We start from the raw sequence: 16,239 nt of genomic DNA on the forward strand, positions 1-16,239 counted from the left end.
AATCAAACAAGTGACCATATGGAAAGACAGTATGGTTGATGAGAGATAGGTTGGCTGTTCAAGGATCTTGGATGATTCAGGTTACTTAGAGCATAAAAGAGAGAGAGAAAGAAGAAACATTGCCAGAAACAAAATAATAAAGGATAATTTAGGCCATGAAGGAAGTAAGTGTTCATTGTTGAAGACAGTGGAGAATAAACAAAAAAGGGTTTTGAACAGAGAAATGATTTTTTAAAAAAATTTTTTCATAGTATCTTATTTTTCAAAGGTCTGCACTATGGAGAAGAAATTGTGTTGAGGGTGAGGCAAGGATAATATTGATTTTGTTTGCTCCATGTATTATACTCCTTTAAATTTTATACTCGAGGTGAGTGCCTTACTCAGCTCACTCAGTCTTAGTCCCTGTTGAGTTATCAAGCCATGGTATGATTGGATATGTGACGTAAGGGGGAAGATAGGATACTGTTGAATACAGGGTTCTGACTTGAACCACAGGCTAGATAATAGGATCACTCACTGAGATAGGATGAACAGATTAAGGCAAATCTGGTATCTTTTTTGTTGTTGTTTTGTCTTGTTTTGGCACAAGTTGCATTGTTGCATTACAGATGCTCTTGAAAAATCTAAGTACATCACCAAATAGTTATTTGGAAATACTATCTTAGGGCCCAGAGAAAAATAATTGGGTTTTAGACACAGATCTGGATTCATAAGGTGCAGCCAGCAATTAAAACTTGAAAATAGAAAACTCAGAAATAATTAGAGTAAGGTAAAAAGAAGACCTGGGCTCAAACTCTAAAGGCACACCAGCATTTAAAGAATAGGCAGCAAAGAGAAATTCACACATTTGTAATCACACATTTGCACTCTGGCAGAAGAGGCAGGAGGATCATGAGTTATGAGAAGAAGCCTAGGCTGCATAGTGAGTTCCAGGCCAAAGTGGGCTATAAAGAGATATAAAGACAGAAGGAAGGAGAAAAAGAATGGAGAATGGGTAGAAATTGTTCTAGGTTGAATAAAGGAAGCAATGGTAATATAAAAGAGGTAACAGCTGAATTATGCACTCAAGAAAGAAAAATTAATCAAAACTGGTATCATATAAGTTGTGGAGATGGAAAAAAAGGAAACTAAAGATGACTTTTGTCTCTGCTATCCCTTAAGGGTTTCTCAATGAATATCTCTTAACAATTGACCACTATCTTCTCTTGGCTACTCTAAAGTTAGGGAACAAAAGTCAGTTCCCTGTGGTATTTGATGCTGACACACAATATTCTAAATGAGAGACCAAGCACATTGTCTATGTATCACTGTAGTTGTGTTTACAATGGGAAGCAAGACGTACAGAAAACCACCTCCTGAAGGGAACATCGTGGCTCAAGTGATCAAATGCATATGGGTACGTCCATGAATTGCCTGCCTGCCTGCCTGCCTGCCTTTTTCAACAAAAGGGAATGATGCCATGCTGAACGTGTGATTCTCCACATGTGGTCACATGCTTTTCTCAACCACCTTCCTTCTATGTGCCTACCTTTTGATTCTCCTTACCTCTACTTGACCATGAAGTTTCAGAAGCAGTGATTTTTTTAATAAGCAAAAATCTCCTGAGTATAGTTGTATTATCAGGCTATAAGGAAAGATAAAAATAACACCTCAGATATTGGGATTCAATGTTTGATGAAATTCAAAGTACTTGTTTGAGGGAAGGGATGATGGACTGGGAAAATAAGGAGATGCTTTCTTTTTATCTATTCCTGATTGTGTTCTCCACCCTAGTTTGCTATCTGCAACCGCTATAGGAACCGTTCTGGGAACATTCCAAAGCGACAGCACTGGCTAGACTGGGCAGCAGAAAAATACCCAGTAAGTGGAAACTGCAGGAATACCTCATAAAACTATGAGATCTTTCTAATCCTTTTCTTCTGGCACATTTGACCTCTTCTTTTACTGTTTTGGACCGTTTCTACTCCAAGCAAGCAAAGCACATTTGGAACCTCTGGCAACTCTCCTGCTCTTTCTTCCTCCCTGCAGAAGCATCTCATTATGGATGTGAAGGCACTGACCAGGATACTGTTCCTTTACATCCCACTGCCCATGTTCTGGGCTCTTTTGGACCAACAGGTAATAGTGATTTTTGGAAGATATGTCTTTTCATCCTCTTTCTTATCACAGGACAAGGAGGTCTCACAACAAAACCTGTCTTCTCTAGGGCTCACGATGGACACTGCAAGCTAACAAAATGAATGGTGATTTGGTGAGTTGGCAAAACTTCCAAAGAAGTCTGTTAAGTTCTTAGTCATACATAATTTGTAATTAATTTAATTTATACATACATAATTTTTTATTTCTACATATTTAATTAATTTATTGGTGATTTTTCTTTTTAAAAAACCGACTTAAGGTCATTAGAGATGTATGTACATTAAGCCCCCAAAACACTGAGTAGGTAAAGATAACCAAAGTTAGGCTAGAAATAAAAATTATAATCTTGTCTTTAGAAATCAGGAGGGAAAAGGGTGGGATGTGCCCAGATACCCCCTATGACATAATGAAAAGATAACAGATGATGTCATGCAGGCCTGGTTGATGATTTTCTTACATTTAAGCCTGTCTTAGATGTACCAAGCGAAAGCTTAAGGGATGGTTCTATACAACCTGCCCCATTCTTTAGGCAAGATCAAGAAAGGGACCCATAGGGCCTGAGGGAAAAGTAATAAAATGTCTCACTTGTGGCTATGGAAAGAGTAAAAAAGTTGTAAACATTATTTTCTCTTTTTTCAATGTCCATTCTTTGGGCCACTCTGTCCTTTGTGGTCCACTCTCTATTCTTAATCATTCCATCTCTCTATTATTATATTGGTAATTTTGAAGAAGACAGGTGGTGTGATAGCAGGAACCTCCAAAATATAATCTTGTCTCTGCCTTCCTCTAGTTGTCCAGGAGTTACCATGGCAATTCTCTTACTGATTCTCACACCTGACTCACCTTCTATTATTACTGCTTCTAACTATGTTGATGATATTCAGTGAAACATCCCAACTCTTATCACTCTCAGGCAAAGTGTGGTTCAGCTTGAACATCCCTAATCCCCAAATTTGTAATCCTAACCGACCCAAAAGACAAAACTACACTTGAGCATTAACATGATATCACAAGTGAAATTTTCCACACCATAAAACTATCACGTACAAATTGTTGCCAGTTATTGAGTAAATTACCTTCAGGCTAGTGTATGAGTCATATATAAAGCATAAATGAATTTCATGTATAAATTTCAGCCTCACTGCTTCTCCCCCAGTTTCCACTATGCACATGCACAATGATTGCAAATCCCAAGCATTTTGGAGAATGAATACTTAACCCAGACACAGAAAACAGTTTTCTCCCAAGGGCCCATCTGCCCTTAGTAAATAGTCAGAGGCCATCCCAAATCTCTCCCCAGCACACATGCCTTTGCCAGAAAACCAGATATCTTGTAATTTTCTTTTATAGACTTCTTATCTGCTATCAAGATAAGATGTACTATCTAGTCTAGGTGTCCATGGCTTTCATTGTCTTCTACTACCATCTAACTATAATTTATTTTGATGTTTTAGGGATTTTTTGTGCTTCAGCCAGACCAGATGCAGGTAAGAAACTTCTCTATAGGCATGGATATGAGTTTCTTATCTCACCTGTACCTTTACCTGTTATTCCCGTTAACAGTCATCATCTGATACATTCCTCACTACATCCCAAATATAGAGATGAAAACAGTTTCTTTGAATCTTATTCTTCTCTTTCACATCCTTTGTTAAGGGTGTAATTCTGCCCAACTCCAGAGAGACTTAGTACGATCCCACAGGTAGAGTGTGAACACTGAATGTTCTTTCTATGCCAAGATAACATAATTGAAAATATTGTTAAAGAAAGTGTATACTTGCCAGTTGTGGTGGCACACACTGGCAGGATTTGCTGAAAGAAAGTGTAAACCTGAGACTAGGGCTATAGCTCAATGGTATAGCACTTGTCTGGCATGCAGGATGTCCTAGGTTCAATGCCCAGTACCTACCAAAACAAGCAAAAAGGAAAGTATAAACTTCCATTGTGTGAGCAACGACGTCAGGATCTCTGCTTACCAATGGAAACTTTCAGGATACTTTTTAGCCCCTTATGATTTCCTTTAGGCTGTGAAACTAAAGACAGGGGTCAATGGGAGAGATTGCTTTCTAATTTGACCAACAGTAAAACAGGCTCAGTAAAACTAGTCCCTTGGTATATTTGATATACACAAGGGATGCAGAGCCTTGTGTTTAAGAGACCAAGAAATGTGGACTCCTAACCTACCAAGGTGAAAGTGAGTAGACTTGAGAGGATGCATGCAAGCAGCTGAGAGCACGATCTCACACTCATGATGGAGGGATGCTCTTATTAATCCTTGTTACCATGGTGTTTCAGGTACTAAATCCCTTTCTGGTTCTTATCTTCATCCCATTGTTTGACCTCATCATTTATCGACTGATCTCCAAGTGCAGAATTAACTTCTCGTAAGTGTTCACCAGGCCATGTATTATTGCATACTGAGTCAGTATTTACTCATTTTTTGTCTTGATTCAAAGCTTGACTGTTTCTATGTAATGACTAGTTTGATTTATCACTTATCTGTTCCTATTTTTCCATGTTTGACAAAATTCTATTAATGTGGAAAAGTGGAAATTAGATCTAACAGTTGATTGTCAATGCCAATGCTACAGACTTGTGTGTATGGTGTTGACAGGGTAGGTCTAGACAAGTATGTGATATCAGGTTTCTGAAAAACCATGCTACTTTGCTCTTGAATGTTGCCTCTCCAAAGAAGTACACTTATTTACTTATTTCATGTGTGGTTGGGGGAGGGGTTAATTTGTGTGCCACAGCAAGTGTGTAGGGGTCAGAGGAAAACCTGTGGGAATTTGTTGTTTCCCTTTACCATGGGGGTTCTGGGGATTAAACTCAGGCCATCAGCCTTTATAGAATTATGCTCTGTGCCATCTCTCTGGACCAAGTCCTAAGGATTTTATGACAATTATTTCTTTTAAATGTTTCTGTTCCTGTGAAACTAAGAAAGGACCTTGTAGGACTGGGTACAACATCATTTTTAGTTAGTATGCACCGTAACCTGTCCGGTGCTGAGTAGAGAGTATCATTCCTTGTAAAGGCTGACAAGGATTAGTTCAAGTCTCCTTCCATCTCTGATGTAACAGCAGTCTAGTTGTGACAGTAAAGTAATGACTACTTTACCACATACAAATGCCCTTGTCAGATACTTATTGAGTAAGAAATAGGACCAAGTTCCATGCAAATCCATGTAAAGGTCATGTAAGTCAAGTACACATTTTTAAAAAGGTGTTTGCAGGTTATTAAGGGAACTAGAACTTAGGCAAACATAACTATTATATGGGTAATGTGGTAAATACCCTTGAAAGGGAAGATGGAAATGCCATAGAGGTCAACAAAGACTTCTGAAGAAGAAAATGAGTTTAATTACAGAAGTTGATGTACATTAAATAACAAACCTGATTATATTGCTATTATCCTTAATGTTATGACATAATGGCTAAAAGTCATCATAATCATAAGTATAAGTGGGAAAACTGGTATGTTATAGAGAAGAGATGTTAACTGGGACTTGAGTAAAAGGGTATTCAAAGGAGAATTCTAGAAAATACTTTACAAAGTAATTAGAATTAATTGAAGTCTTTATAGAAAGGCTAAGGAGTCTGGGGTTTGTAGCTTGAAGTAAGGGATAGATATAATGATCTCTCCTTTCCCTCCACAGCTCACTTAGGAAAATGACTGTTGGTATGATCCTAGCATCCCTGGCATTTGCAGTTGCAGGACTTGTAGAGATAAAGATAAATGTGAGTTCAATAAATGTTAAGCTCTAAATCACTCTTCTTCCATGTTCAATCTCAACTCCTTGGGACTCACCAAAGTATTCATTTCACTGGACAGTCATTTTAAATATTTAAGTGAATAGAGCAACAATGCAAAAGGAGGCCCATGTTCTACCTGAATAATTTAAGGGTTATCTTCAGGAAATTCCACAACACAAATACCCAACATATCATGGGAACAAAGGCTTATCTGATGCCTTTGAAGCTATGCAAATAATCCTGGCCATCAAATAGCCACTATTAGTGAATGTCTGTAAGACCACAACTGAAGGGGTGTGTTTGTTACCTACCATCAGTGCTTGCTTCATGGAACTGGGGTTTTCCACGATTTAAAAAAAAAAAAAAATCGTCATTTCATATTTCCAAGCCAACTGTTCTTCAGAGGGATAGGCTTGTAAATCTTGGCTAGAAGGGCTAATCTGTCAAAGATAAGACTAAGATATGTGTTCTTGTATCTAAAGATTATTTGTTGATAATTCGAACAACTATTGTCTGTCTTTCAGGGAATGACCCATCCCCAGCCAGCTTCCCAAGAGATTTTCTTACAAGTCCTGAACCTGGCACATGGTGACATAAAGGTGACAGTACTAGGAAGGAGAAATAACTCTCTCTTGGTGGAATCTGTCAACTCTTTTCAGGTGAGGTACGGGCCCAAGTGAATGAGAAACTGTATATGACATTAATCATATGATCTTATAATTGTTTTCTTATGCCCTTCAATAATCTCTGATAATGTTATTTTAGTGGTTGCATAATATTCTAGCCCTTAAATATAGTTCATTTAAGCATTTTCTTGTAGCTATCCAAGTTGGGTTTTGTTGTCATTCTTGTTTTTAGCAATACTGGGGTTTGAACCTAGGGCATCAGGCATGCAGTGCAAGCACTCTTCCATTTAGCTACAGTTACAGACCTACAAGGTTTTTATTATTTTTGTTTATTTATTTTATGTGTGTGGATGCTCTGCCTGCATGTATGTCTGTGTATCATGTATGTGCCTGGTACCTGAAGAGGTCAGAAGGTGTCCCTCCTTGCCGGTGGCTCACATCCCGCCGCTGGAGGAGGCGAAGGGGAAAAAGGGCCACTTCCTATTTCTCCTTGGTTAAATATGAGTCTCCTTGCTATGTCACTTCCTGCCTGGATCACCACTTCTCTACTACATTTCCCAGAATCCACTTTGACTCCTAGTCCCATCTAACTTGCTGTCTCATTGGCCAAACAAGTACTTTATTTAATAATCAACAAGATAAACATACAAAGAAGTACATTCCCCATCAGAAGAGGAGATCACATCTCCTGAGACTGCAGTTACAAATGGTTGTGAGCCGTCATGTGGGTGCTAAAAATTGAACCCAGGCTGTCTGAAAAAGTAGCCAGTGTTTTTAACCACTTAGCCATCTCTTCAGCCCTGCTCCTGCATTTGTTATTATGCATAGTGGTCTAATTAACTACTCTACCCTTCTTTATGTATACTTATATGTCCCATTTCAGGGTCCTAAAAATGAAATAACTCATTTAGAGAAAGAAGTAACACATCCTGAGGCTATGAAATTTGATGTCCACACTGGGGTTAAACGTGATTATAAGAGGTTCTTCATTCTGCAGAATACAACACACTATTCCAAATTACACCTGGAAACAAAAATCCAAGATTTACATTTTCATCTGAAGTATAACAACTTGTCTGTCTACAATGAGAATTCTGTAGAGGAGAAGAACTGTTACCACTTGGTTGTTCATGAGGATGAAGGAAGTATCTCCAGTGTGCTGGTATGTAAGAGAACTGCACAAGTTCTGTTTTGAAGTAAGATGGCTGAGTCATCAGAAACTTACTAAGGAGCTGCCTGGAAATGGAATGTTCTGATTATAGGTTTCCATTTGTCAGCTCCCACTGAGTTTTTCTTTTCTCTGTTGCAGGTAAAGGATATAGGAATCAAACCAGACAACAGGATGACAGCCATCAGGTTTGGGTGTTGGGGACTTCAGATGAAGAAGCCTCACATTTTACTTGTTCTGAGCTGGGTTGTTTCCCTCTTAGGAAGTCTGGGGCTCTGGTGTCTGTGGCATTTCTTATGGCAGTGAAAGTCAAATGAGCATGCTTCTTCCCATAGGACTGGCAGATCACCCTGAATCAATGGATATCCTTTGTTCTCTGCCACGAGTTTTTCTACCTAATATTAGCCATTTATCTTGCTCTCAGCCAAGTAACTTTGTAAATTTCAGTGTTCACAAGATAAACATTCAGAAGTGAGCAAATATTCCTACTATCATTTTCGGTAGTTGGCTATCTATCCTGTAAAATATAGGTTTCTATTGTAAACTGACAGGGGAATCAAAAGAGTTGGATTTTAATCCAGGCAGAGAAGACTGGAGGTCTTGTCAGATGGCATGAGACAGATAGTGGGGTGCTCACCTACTCTCTGTGACTGAATTAGATGTAAAACAGAGAAATGATGGCATCAAGATCAGGTGGTTATTGTTAAATATAAAGGAGAGACTGGGGAGAAAAGTCCAAATTCACTGAAAAGTAAAATACACATAAAAACTTGTTCTTGAAATGCTTCAAAAAGGACAAACCACCCAATGTAAGTTAGACAAGAAGGGGCAGCAGGGATCGACTTTTCTGCATAAATGAAGACCTGGGAATTAACTGTTAGAATATTAGAAGGAACATCCCTTCTTATCCCTAGAGCAAGACCATGATTAAAATTAATAAAACATAAATGTACCAAAATCCCATTCTGAGGGGGACTTCCATTCAGAATACTAAAAAGAAGGTTCCAGAAGGGCCCAAGATTCCTGAAGACAGGAATATAGTGATGATACCTTCTCTGGGCTGGGTCCCTAAATTTTGCATGAGGCAAACTAGACTCCATTTATAAGAAGATAACCAGTTTCTATAAAATGTCCTATCTTTATATATACTCATATTTCTAATTTTTATCTCAGCTGAAAAATTTCATCATTAAAAGGGAAAAATGGCTGGGGAGGTAGCTAGGATGTGCAAGTGTGATGAATCAAGTTCAAGCCCCAGACCCCATGTAAAACCCTGAGTGTGGTGAGGTGAATTTGTAATCCCAGCATGAGGGAGGCTTGACTGGCCAGCAGCCTAGTCTAAAAAGTGATCCCCAGCTCTCAGTGACAGTTGCAGCCTCAGACCACAAGGTGGGTGGCTATTCTGAGAAACAACATCTGTGGTTGACTTCAGCCCCCCATTCTCTGTGCACATGCATGTACATCTGCATACATACATACATACATACATAGAGAGAGAGAGAGAGAGAGAGAGAGAGAGAGAGAGAGAAGAGGAGGGAGGGATGGGGAGAGAGAGGGAGGGTAAGAGGGAGGGAAGGAGGTAGACACACATACAGTAAAAAAGAAAGAAATCAGGTATTTCTAAACTATATTAGAAAGGAAAGTCAGATTGCCATGTGTGACTGTGGTAGTGTCCATCTTGTTGGCCATCTGGTGAGTGTCAGTGATCAAGTTAAGACTCCAGAAAAGTCAGATTTTTCTAGACTAAGTTAAGGCTAGTGGCTACTTCTTAATTAAAGTTCCTTTGTTTGTTTGTTCCCGCCCCAGCCACTAGTTTATGTACTTAGAATACAGTTATGAGTGACACAGTGTCATGTGTCCTTGTTTGGATATTTTTGTCTGATGTGTAAATAATTTGTCTACCCTCAGGTTTATTAACACCTTGCATAAAGACATCAATATCTCCCTGGATGCAGATGTTCCTCTCAGTGTGGGCAAAGACTATGGAATGTCTGCATACAAAACTGTGCTAAGAGGAGAGTAAGAGCTTTGCCCTTGTGGACATTTTACTTTTACCAGAACCATCTTTTTTCAAATACTATTTTCGTAATTAGGTGATGAGCACAGGCATCTCTGTGCTAATTTGGAGTACAGGAACATTTCTGCTTCTCTTTAATTCTTGCCTCCTTCTCCCTGGCTCATCTTCTTTCTACATTGCTAGGCTGAGATGGTGATAAGTGTGCTGATCAAACTGTGTAGTTAATGAGTATATGCAGCTCACAAAGTTTACTGTGGATTTTAGTTCCTGATTTCTGGTACCTCATCATTTACAGCACTGGTTCTCAACTGATTCCTAATGCTGTGACCATTCAATACAGTTTCTCATGGTGTGGTGACCCCCCCAACCATAAAATTATTTTCATTGCTACTTCATAACTATAAGTTTACTACTGTTATGAATCTCAGATGTAAATACCTGAGATGCAGGATGTCTGATATGTGACCCCCAAAGGGGTTGTGAACCATAGGTTGAGAACTACTGCTTAGAGTTTTCCTCTCACGTTCTCTGTTTTATACTATTCTGCTAAGTCATAAGATTTACATGAAGAAAGTTCACAGGCAGGCATGAAATGTACAAAAGTTGACCTGTACAGTCTTTCTTCATGGTTGGGATTTTAAAAATGTACTTGTCAGGCAATATAGAGTACAGATCCAAGGCAAAAAGCTGGCCCTAAAGTGTCCTAGAAGTGTCTATTTTCAAAGACACATGACTTAGCTATTTTCCTCGTTAGAGGTGAAATCTCTCTTCCCTGGAGATGGGAATGTTTTCCTAAGTCATGCTATTTATTCTGACACAATCTCATCTTGTTGCAGGTACCCTGCAGTGCACTTTAAGACAGAAGACAGAGACTTTTTCCTCAATTTAGGTCTACTAGACTTTGGTACAACCTACCTGTTTGTGATCACTAATGTAAGTAGCTTACAGCCACCAAACCTTTCTTCTGTCTGCTTGTCTGCCTGCCTATCTGTCTATGCCTCCTTTTTCACACACACACACACACACACACACACACACACACACACACACACACACACACACACACTTTGGGGTCTTCTTGGTGAGGACACAATGCAAATGAGAAAAGCCTATAGCAAGACATAATTACATGCTTCTTTCTGGTCCAGTGTCATTCTTTCCACCACTGTGACAAACATCTGATAGAAAGAGGTAGAAAGGCAGAAAAATTGATCTTGGCTCATGGTTTCAGACATTTTGGTCTATAGTTGGATGACTCTATGGAAGTCTATGGAAGAAACATCATGGCGGAAGGACATGGTAGAGAAAAGGTGCCAGAAATGCCATGGTGACCACGAAGCAGAGAGAGTGGTAGGGAAAGGGATCAGGGACAAGATATGCCCTTCAAAGATAAGCCCTCATCGACTCACTTCCTCAACACCTATGGAGGGCCTCACCTTCCAGTTTCCACCACCTCCCAAATGCCCATTCAGGATTTAAATCCTTCAGTCAGTTAATTCATTGATTAGGTCAGAGCTCCCATGATCTAACGGTACCCTTGAGCACCACCTCTGAATATTACACTGGGGATCAAGCCTTTAAACCATGAGTCTTTGGGAGCATATTTCATATGGAAATGGAAATCCTCCTGCTGTAGTTTTAGAAATCCCACAATCTCTGCAGGGGATAGCAAAAGAGATAACACCAGAAGCAGGTAAAGGGTGTTGGGAATGGAGACATGACATGTCCCAAGCTATCATTATGTAATATCATGGTCAGCACCAGTACCATTACAGCTTTAAGAAGCCAAATATTGTTATGGGAAATTACTTGTTTGTAGTTTGCTTTTTTTCTGACTTGATATATAGGCATAGTGGCACACACATCACACACACACACACACACACACACACACACACACACACACACACACACACACACACACCTTTAATCCCAGCACTCAAAAGGCAGAGGCAGGTAAATCTCTGTGAGTTCGAGGCCACCCTGGTCTATGCAGGAAGCTCAAGATTAACCAGGACTAAATAGTGAGACACTGTCTCAAACAAACAAACAGTAATTTTCTCAGTAACTAGAGCAGAGAACTTTTGAGTCCTAATTTAAATTTTTTTTCTTTTTTTGTGTGTGTATGAGTATTTTGCTTGCATGTATGTATGTTCACCACATGCATGCCTGATGCCTGTGGAGGCCAGAAGAGGGCAGAAGATTTCAATTAATTTTTGTACATAAGGATAATTTGTTAAAGTCTCATTCTACTCTTTCATACACAGAGACATATAATTCATATAATAATTCATATATATGAATTGTCTCTAGTCATCTCAGTGCGAGTTTTTTGAAAAGACTGCACACTAAATTGTAATGATGCTCTTGTTGAAAATCAATTGACCATAAAATGTTTTATTTGTAGCTTCTCAACTCTGTTCCATTGATCTACATATTCATTCTGTGTTAATTTCACATGTGTTTTTGTTTCCTGTTGATTTGCAATCTATTTTTATTCAAAAGAATGTCAGTTTCCACATATTCTCCTTCTTTTCTTTTTCAAGCTTGGTTTTGAGGCTGGGGATGTAATCCAGTATTATAGCATATGCCTAGCATGTGCAAGGCTGCCTTCCATCCCTAGACAAAAAGAAAAAGATCAATTATTCTGTGTGACACAAATTCCATACAAAGTGAGGATTAGCTAGGATTAGAAGCCAGATGAGATTTTAATGGAGATTGTACCTACTCTGAAGATTATTTGAGGGGCCAATTGCAATCTGAATAATGTCCAGTGAATAAGAAACGCCTATCCATTTATTTAGGTATCTATTCTTTCAACCATGTTTTGAAGTTTTCAGGGTATATCTTTTACATTTACTTTATTACATTTATTCCCAATTACTTTATCATTTTTATTATTTCTTAATTTCATTTTCCTAGTGGTTATTATAAGTCACAAAACTAATTTTGTGTATTAATCTGTGTATATTATTATGAACTCTTATTGAGCTAATTTGTCAGACCAAATATAACTTTAGTGGAGTCCTTAAACTTTCCACATATGAGGTCATGTCATCTGCAAATAGAGACAGCTTCACTTTCTTTTCAGTCTAAATGCTTATTATTTCTTTTTCCTGCCCAGTTGCTCTGGCATAGTATTGGTCAAAAATGATGAGACCAGACATCTCTTGCAGGAAGGGCATCCAGTCTTACCACTAAGAAAGTTACCTGTAGAGTTTTAAGTAGATGCCCTTTATCAGATTGAGGACATCTCTGTCTACTACTTTTTGTCTACCTACTTCCTTGCTTGTCTATTTTACCTCATATGTATGAGGTTGGATTTTGTTAAACGCTTTTTCTGAATTCATTTTAAAAACAGTGTGAATTTTGTCCTTTATCCCATTGATACCCTGTGCAACATTAGTTGATTTTCAAATAATAAACCAATAAAGGCCTATTGCTTTTATAGGGCTTCTGTGACAAACCAACATAAGCAAGGGGACTTACAAAACACAGGCTTAGTGTTTTGTATATATGTGGGCTTCCAGTCTGAGTTCAAAATGTTTGTAAGGCTAGTTCATTCTGAGAGCTCTGAGGAAGACTTGTCTATGTCTTTCCTATAGCTATTCATGACTTTCTGGAAATTTGGTGTTTCTTGGTGTATAATACTACCAGCTTGTTGTCTACCTGTATCTTCATATAGCACTTTTCTTGTATGCTTTCTATCTATATTTCCCCCTTTCTATATAAGTATACCTACCACATTCAATTAGCCCATCTCAATGACCCCATTTCACTTAACTAATTACATCCATAAGCACCCTATTCCCAAATCAGCTTACATTCTCAAATACTGGATATTATAGCTTCAACACTTGAGTTTTGGGGACACAATTTGACTTGGAAAAGTTGTATTCCTTGTGTTATTTCAGTCTTTTCTTATCCTGTCTCTCTAAATGTTTCTGAATCCCAACATTTATTAGGCTTCTGAAATAGAAGTCATAAATTGAAGGTTGTGGAACCCAGTTCCTTCCATAGTCCTATCTTGTTTGGCTTACACAGTGTTGGCAAAAATAATAAAAGAATCAATGGCTAATGTTTAGAATTCAGATACTTTACCTAAGAATTTGTATTGTTTATATTGTAACAGTGCCAGAAGCTCCTATGACAGATATCACTATGTCAAGTGACTGGCTCAGCCCTCTGATGGTTCAGTTCAGCAAAGCCCTTATCATTTCCACTCAGCATGTTTCATTTCCACTCAGCAACTTAATTACTTGCCTTAGAGCCCTTGAATATCTGACTTTTAGAGGCTCTTTTAGTCTGCTCTTATATTGAACATGCACACACACATAACAAACACATACACCATACACACAGCATGTATACATATTCACACACACCACATACACACCCCCATACACACAAACACACCACACACACACACACACACACACACACACACACACACACACACACACACACACACACACGTGCACACAGAGAGAAAGAGAGAAGGGGGAGATTCCTAGAAAGTATATACATTCTCAACTAAAGAATAAAACAGGATTCCTTTACTTCACTATTTTGGAACTAACTCCCTTTGGACTTAGAGCCAAAAGAATTTGGACATCAAAGACTTTCAATCTTAGAGATTTTTACTATAACTGATGGAAGTCAGGGAAATGAATGTAGTGTTACCAAGAGAAAAATTCAAAACAATGGAATTGTATAGATATGTCTAATCTTTTGAAGGTAGCAGAGAAATGAAAAGGAAGGAATGGATATAGATCATAGGATGCTATATAGTTAGGTATATATGCTTAAGATGACTGAGAAGTCCAATTCCTGTTTCTCCCACTCTAAGATCACCAATCAGGGTCTTCAGACTTGGAAGACAGAAGAAATTTCAGCCAATAAACTATCCATTGCATGGCAGCTACCACAATATATCCTGGTCACAGCAGCAGAGGTCATGTTCTCCATCACAGGACTTGAATTTTCTTATTCTCAGGTAATATTTTTACAAGCAGAAGTGGTGACACTACTTAGAAAATAGTGAGTTTTAATTCTCATACTTTTCAAATAGGCATATTTCCCTAAGACCTCCATCTCTTTGGTTCATGAGTTCCTTACATATGACCTTGAACAGTCATCTTAATTTCCAGGATAATGAGAATGCAGGATTTGACTCTATGTTGTTTGGGCTCTGGAGAAAAAAAATAAGGATGAAGACTGAGAGATACAGGGCTAGACTACTCATGTTCTATGACCTATTTTGGAATAGTAACAAGTAAATTATGTCTCTAATCCTGCTTTGCTTCCTTTTCTTTATGTTCTTTTTACTTTTCTTATTTTTCAGAGTACCATTTTAGCTCTCAAGGCTTTGATAATAATTGTATGATATAATAAATTAAAACACCTAATCAATGGATCCACTTTCTTCTTACTGCTATATTATTACCATCTCATGAGCCAATGTGACAGATGAACTTAGTGGAGAAGATGGGAAATGGAAGTTTTTTGGGACATGTTTCATGGGTAGGCTCATGGGGCAGGAAGGTGGAATAGGGAATTTGAATGTTTACAAATGTATCCTTCCTAGGCACCATCTAGCATGAAATCTGTACTCCAGGCAGCCTGGCTATTGACAGTTGCAGTTGGGAATGTCATTGTGCTTGTTGTGGCACAGTTCAGTGGCCTGGTACAGGTAAGGATCTGAGGAGAACAGGAACTCAGGTCGACACCAAGTTTCCCCTCCAACTTCATCTCCCTTTTGCTTAGCCTCCAGGTTCCCCTTCAGTGATACGAGGGTAAGATAACAGCAAATAGATATATGTGTGTGGCAATAATGACCACCATGTACCTATGGGAGAAGAGGCCAGTGAACCTAACGTTCTACCAAGAGAAGTGCCTCAAGTGATGATTTCCTTAGTCATCTTCCCATCCTTCCGCTGCTAAATCCACCCCTGCCCCCCACCACACACACACACACACACACACACACACACACACACACACACACACACACACTTTTGGGTTTCTTCATAATTTCCTCTTTGATTTATCTCCCTGCAGTGGGCTGAATTCATTTTGTTTTCCTGCCTCCTGCTGGCCGTCTGCCTGATCTTCTCCATCATGGGCTACTACTATGTCCCTCTAACGTCAGAGCGTGTTCACAAGCCAATGGATAAGCAGGTTCCTCATACCCAGGGGAGTATGCTCAACCTAGAAACCAAGAATACAAGGCTCTGATGACTCACTGGACTCATAACTGATTCCCGGCTCTGGTTTCTGCCATCACTTATCTTCAAACTTATTTTCCCCATCTCCAGGTTAGGAGAAGGAGATGGCATTTTATCTGGGTGGATCTTCTCCATTTTCTACCATGACAGAGGCAATTCTAGGACTAGGTTTTCAGGTGTATCTTTAAGCAAGAATCTGATAGACACAGAACAATAAGCTCACTAAACATTAGGCAATGTCTCTCAAGCTGGCCCAGTATCTCCAAATGGCCATGCAAATACAAATGGGTAATAGAGATAAGTCTCTGTG

The 16,239-nt window shown here is 38.8% G+C and overlaps 1 protein-coding gene across 2 annotated transcripts in view; it reads left to right on the top strand.

The window, feature by feature from the left end:
- Slc15a2 (solute carrier family 15 member 2) overlaps window positions 1–16,000 on the top strand; it is a 29,311-nt gene extending 13,311 nt beyond the window's left edge. For both annotated transcript variants that reach the window (XM_027412748.2, XM_035444509.1), the window contains 15 exons: window positions 1,314–1,396; window positions 1,774–1,860; window positions 2,029–2,118; window positions 2,207–2,251; window positions 3,594–3,626; window positions 4,435–4,523; window positions 5,795–5,876; window positions 6,416–6,550; window positions 7,515–7,679; window positions 7,827–7,873; window positions 9,594–9,704; window positions 10,539–10,635; window positions 14,552–14,698; window positions 15,290–15,394; window positions 15,763–16,000. In XM_027412748.2, the coding sequence (XP_027268549.1) occupies window positions 1,314–1,396; window positions 1,774–1,860; window positions 2,029–2,118; window positions 2,207–2,251; window positions 3,594–3,626; window positions 4,435–4,523; window positions 5,795–5,876; window positions 6,416–6,550; window positions 7,515–7,679; window positions 7,827–7,873; window positions 9,594–9,704; window positions 10,539–10,635; window positions 14,552–14,698; window positions 15,290–15,394; window positions 15,763–15,939 (1,493 nt within the window). In that variant the 3' untranslated portion in view covers window positions 15,940–16,000. The remainder of the gene's footprint in view (window positions 1–1,313; window positions 1,397–1,773; window positions 1,861–2,028; window positions 2,119–2,206; window positions 2,252–3,593; window positions 3,627–4,434; window positions 4,524–5,794; window positions 5,877–6,415; window positions 6,551–7,514; window positions 7,680–7,826; window positions 7,874–9,593; window positions 9,705–10,538; window positions 10,636–14,551; window positions 14,699–15,289; window positions 15,395–15,762) is intronic.
- Window positions 16,001–16,239: the final 239 nt, after the last annotated feature.

The sequence above is a fragment of the Cricetulus griseus genome, chromosome 4, assembly GCF_003668045.3.
Source record: "Cricetulus griseus strain 17A/GY chromosome 4, alternate assembly CriGri-PICRH-1.0, whole genome shotgun sequence".
Taxonomy (NCBI): Eukaryota; Metazoa; Chordata; class Mammalia; order Rodentia; family Cricetidae; genus Cricetulus; species Cricetulus griseus.